This window comes from Sinocyclocheilus grahami, unplaced genomic scaffold, assembly GCF_001515645.1.
Source record: "Sinocyclocheilus grahami isolate Dianchi unplaced genomic scaffold, SAMN03320097.WGS_v1.1 scaffold420.1, whole genome shotgun sequence".
NCBI classification, from domain to species: Eukaryota; Metazoa; Chordata; class Actinopteri; order Cypriniformes; family Cyprinidae; genus Sinocyclocheilus; species Sinocyclocheilus grahami.
In genome coordinates this window covers 140,900-144,405 of record NW_015505599.1, presented here as the reverse complement: position 1 = coordinate 144,405, position 3,506 = coordinate 140,900, and the positions used below count along the sequence as shown (strand labels likewise).

The following is a 3,506-nucleotide window of genomic DNA, read 5'->3' as shown; positions in this document are numbered from 1 at the left end:
TAATGATATAAATAATTTAAGTGCCTGTGAATGTACAGCTCGCTGTATAACTGGAGTTTGTCATGCAAGACTTCAAGTGTTTTGGTCATAACTAAACACAAATGCAAAAATGAAGATGCTAAATCCCATCGTTAAATATACACTCAGTTGCAAAGACATTTCCTCATTTATGATCTACACTTTTAAAACAGGATTAATCTAATTCAGTTTAGCATAAGGGACAAAAAGGAAAATCATAAAGTGTTGTTATTTCATATACTGCCATATTCTATAGCACTGCAGACCAAATGCAATCTTGACATTGATTGTGCGTTGTAATAATTATGACAAATAAACAAAAAAACTATTGTAAGTAGTGCTGTCAACCGATTAATCCCAATTAATCCCATCCAAAATAAATTTGATGTAGTTTAAATAGTATATTTATGTATATATAAATACACATACAGTATATATATATATATATATATGTATGGATTTATATTCGTATCATTTATATTATATATAAATATATTTAATATATAAACAATATATTTTTCTTAAATGCATGTGTGTGTATTTATATATGCTTAATAAATAGGCTTTCAGACGCAGCTTAAGCAAAACTACTATTTTGGATGCGATTAATAATTTGACAGCACTAATCGTAAGGCATCTCAAGAATCTGATACTATTTAGTAATATATTTTGAATCCTCTATAATTTACTCTGAGAAACAGTCTTCCCTCGTATCACTCCCTCTTGTGCGCAGGAAGCTGCGAGAACGCCATCCTGCCTCCACAAGCGGCCCTGGACGAAGCCTCTGCTCCCTCCTGATAGGAAATAAAGGTACATTAAAACATTCACAGATCCCAAGTTATTCGTTTTATCACATACTGAACTGCTGACCATCCTAGACACGTCATCAGGCACATGTTCGTTCCTAAAGAACTCCATAAACTTGCATAAACTGCTGACCTGACCACGGGCTCTCGCATTCATACAGCATCCACTCGTCTGCTCTGAATGTGCTGTGAAACCACATGGCATGATCCAGCGAGGCGGAAAACTGGGCCCTGTGATTCGGGTGAGGTAACAGGGCCGTGCCCAGGAAAGAGTAGTCCGATACGTACGCTGCCACGCAACAGTGCAGTTTCATATCACCAGGTCCTGAGACACGACACAATGCAAAAATGATGAAATGTTAAATAAGTAACATAGAGTCAGCTGCTCATTATCTAAAATGAACACACGAGGGCGATCAGGATTTTGTTCTTACAATAATGATTTTACACCAGGTAATACATGAGTGAGATTTTTAGATAAGGTAATTATATAAGAGAAATTATCATTTTAAAGATTGCACTCCCAATATTTCAGAGCAAAATGTAGCCAAAACAAATGTTTATTCACAAAAGGATTTGTCAAGATGTCTGTAAAGATTTAATTCAATTCCACTTCTGTCTTTGGCATGCAGTTTAAAAACCCTCATGAAAAAGCAGAAGCATGCTTAACTGTATTGAATGTGCAATTGTAGGGAACTTTTAAATAATTTAATATATGTGTATATTTGAAAATCATCACATCTAATATGTAATTATAAATATATTTAAATAAATGGCATACCCATTTTTAATAGGAATTACATTCAAATATATTTTAGTTTACCATAAAAGCTTTTAATAAATGAAATCCTTCTAAAGTGAAAAAGCACTCTAAATTGTAACTAACTGCATTTGATATCAATGTTAACTATGATACGTTCTCATTTAATTCTAATTCAAATGCAACTAAGTTCCCGAAAACATTACATTCGGCTTGCACTTAAGTATATTCTTTTAAAGTGTATTATTTCCAATAAAAAGTGTGCGGAAGTGTACTTCTTTCTCACAAGGGAATCCCTGGTATTTTCATTTTTTTCCTAGACTGCGGGAACCCTGAACGATGACAAAATGATTTGAGGTTCATCCATTTGAAAAGAAAAACAATCTCGCAACTTTAATTTGAACCTCTCACAGCACATTCATTATATCGCACATGGCATCAATATAAGCATGGTTGCAAAAAAAGGTGGAAAATTTCCATTACATTTCAGAAACATTCCAGAAATTCTGGAAACTTCCCAGGATTGTTTTTGGAATATTCCAGGGATTTGTGGGAAGTTTCCACCCTTAATTATAAGTGTTTTTTTACTGTAAAGAAGTGGCTGGATGACATGCTCGTTATACCTATATGCCCTCTTGCTCGCACCCAGAATAATTTCTTTGGTTCCATGGCAACACGCCTGTAAAAATCAGGTGGGTTGACCGGCTTGATCTCTATAGGAACTTCATCAGCAAGTATTTTATTCAGACCCTGTCGTGTGTTGTCTGCCAGGTTTGGATCGCTGTAAAACAAAAAGAAAATCAAGCGTAAAAGCGCACCATTTGAAACGATGCGCCATGGCAAACACGCTGTTTTGGCTGAGACCTGAGGTAGCGCTGAATGAGCTCCTCCACGGTGAGCAGTGTGTCCGGCGGAGGGACCGAGGGCATGCTGAACTGATGCTCCAGTGGACTCGGCTGCTGCATGTGAAACGACGCCTGACAGATCAGTATGGGCTGTCCGTGCTGAATAGCTTTGACAGATCGCACACAGAAACTGCGGCCATCCCGAGTCCTTTCCACCTGGTACAGCACAGGCACCTTTGGGTCCCCTGGAACACACAATGCTTGAGAAAACAAGCCCAATCGTATGTCCCTGCACAACCGAAGGTTTCTAGGACCCTATATTTTTGTATTATTATATTTCATTTATTGTTTTGTATGCATGTGCAGGAATACCCTTCTCAAAAAAAGGAAAAAGCATACTTTCCATATGCATAAGCCTATTTAGAGAATGTACCTGCTCTCACAAAGTAGCAGTGCAGTGAATGGGCAAAGAGATGCTCACTGACAGATTCAGCTGCAGCTACAAGGGCCTGTCCAACAATCTGGCCCCCGAACAGGCGTTTAGTGCGAGGAACCCAGTGATGTGTCCCTCTGTGAGACAGAAAAGCATGGCACTTTTTGTTAGTGTGTGTGGAAAGGCTTTCAATACTAAGCGAAATGACTCATTCAGATTCCTGTTGTATTGTGGTGCTAATACAGTAACTCTAATATAGTCCTTATATTTGGATTTGTTTACCTGTACAGGTCGGTGTCGAGCTTGTCTAAATTCAAAACACTAGTAACCAGAACACTTCTGAGGTCAGCTTCGCTGTCAGACACATGGTTCGCTACACTATCACTACCGCGTTCAGCCATCTTTACTGTATCTGGATCTGTGCGGAGGGCGGACCTCTTCCGACTCCGAAGCGATTCAAAACCCCTAAACGATTCATTCGCGCAGAAAGGTTCAGGTGGCGTGTTACATTCTTTAAACGCTGCAGTGAAATATTTAGGTAAATAATGCTACGTATTTCTATATTGGTGCATATAAATGGAACAAATTGCATTAGTAATGGGAGAAATGAATCCTTCTGAATCATCGAATCAATTGAACCACGA

General features: G+C 38.1%; 1 protein-coding gene across 1 annotated transcript; it reads right to left on the bottom strand.

Annotated features, from left to right (window-relative positions):
- Positions 1-534: 534 nt before the first annotated feature.
- On the bottom strand, positions 535-3,271 carry acot8 (acyl-CoA thioesterase 8). Its single transcript, XM_016232883.1, has 6 exons — positions 3,145-3,271; positions 2,863-2,999; positions 2,449-2,674; positions 2,208-2,365; positions 958-1,149; positions 535-812 (listed from the first exon to the last, which is right to left on the bottom strand). The coding sequence occupies exons 1-6, from the start codon at positions 3,261-3,263 to the stop codon at positions 697-699; spliced, it is 948 nt and encodes a 315-aa protein (XP_016088369.1). The 5' UTR covers positions 3,264-3,271; the 3' UTR covers positions 535-696.
- Between the last annotated feature and the right edge of the window lie 235 nt (positions 3,272-3,506).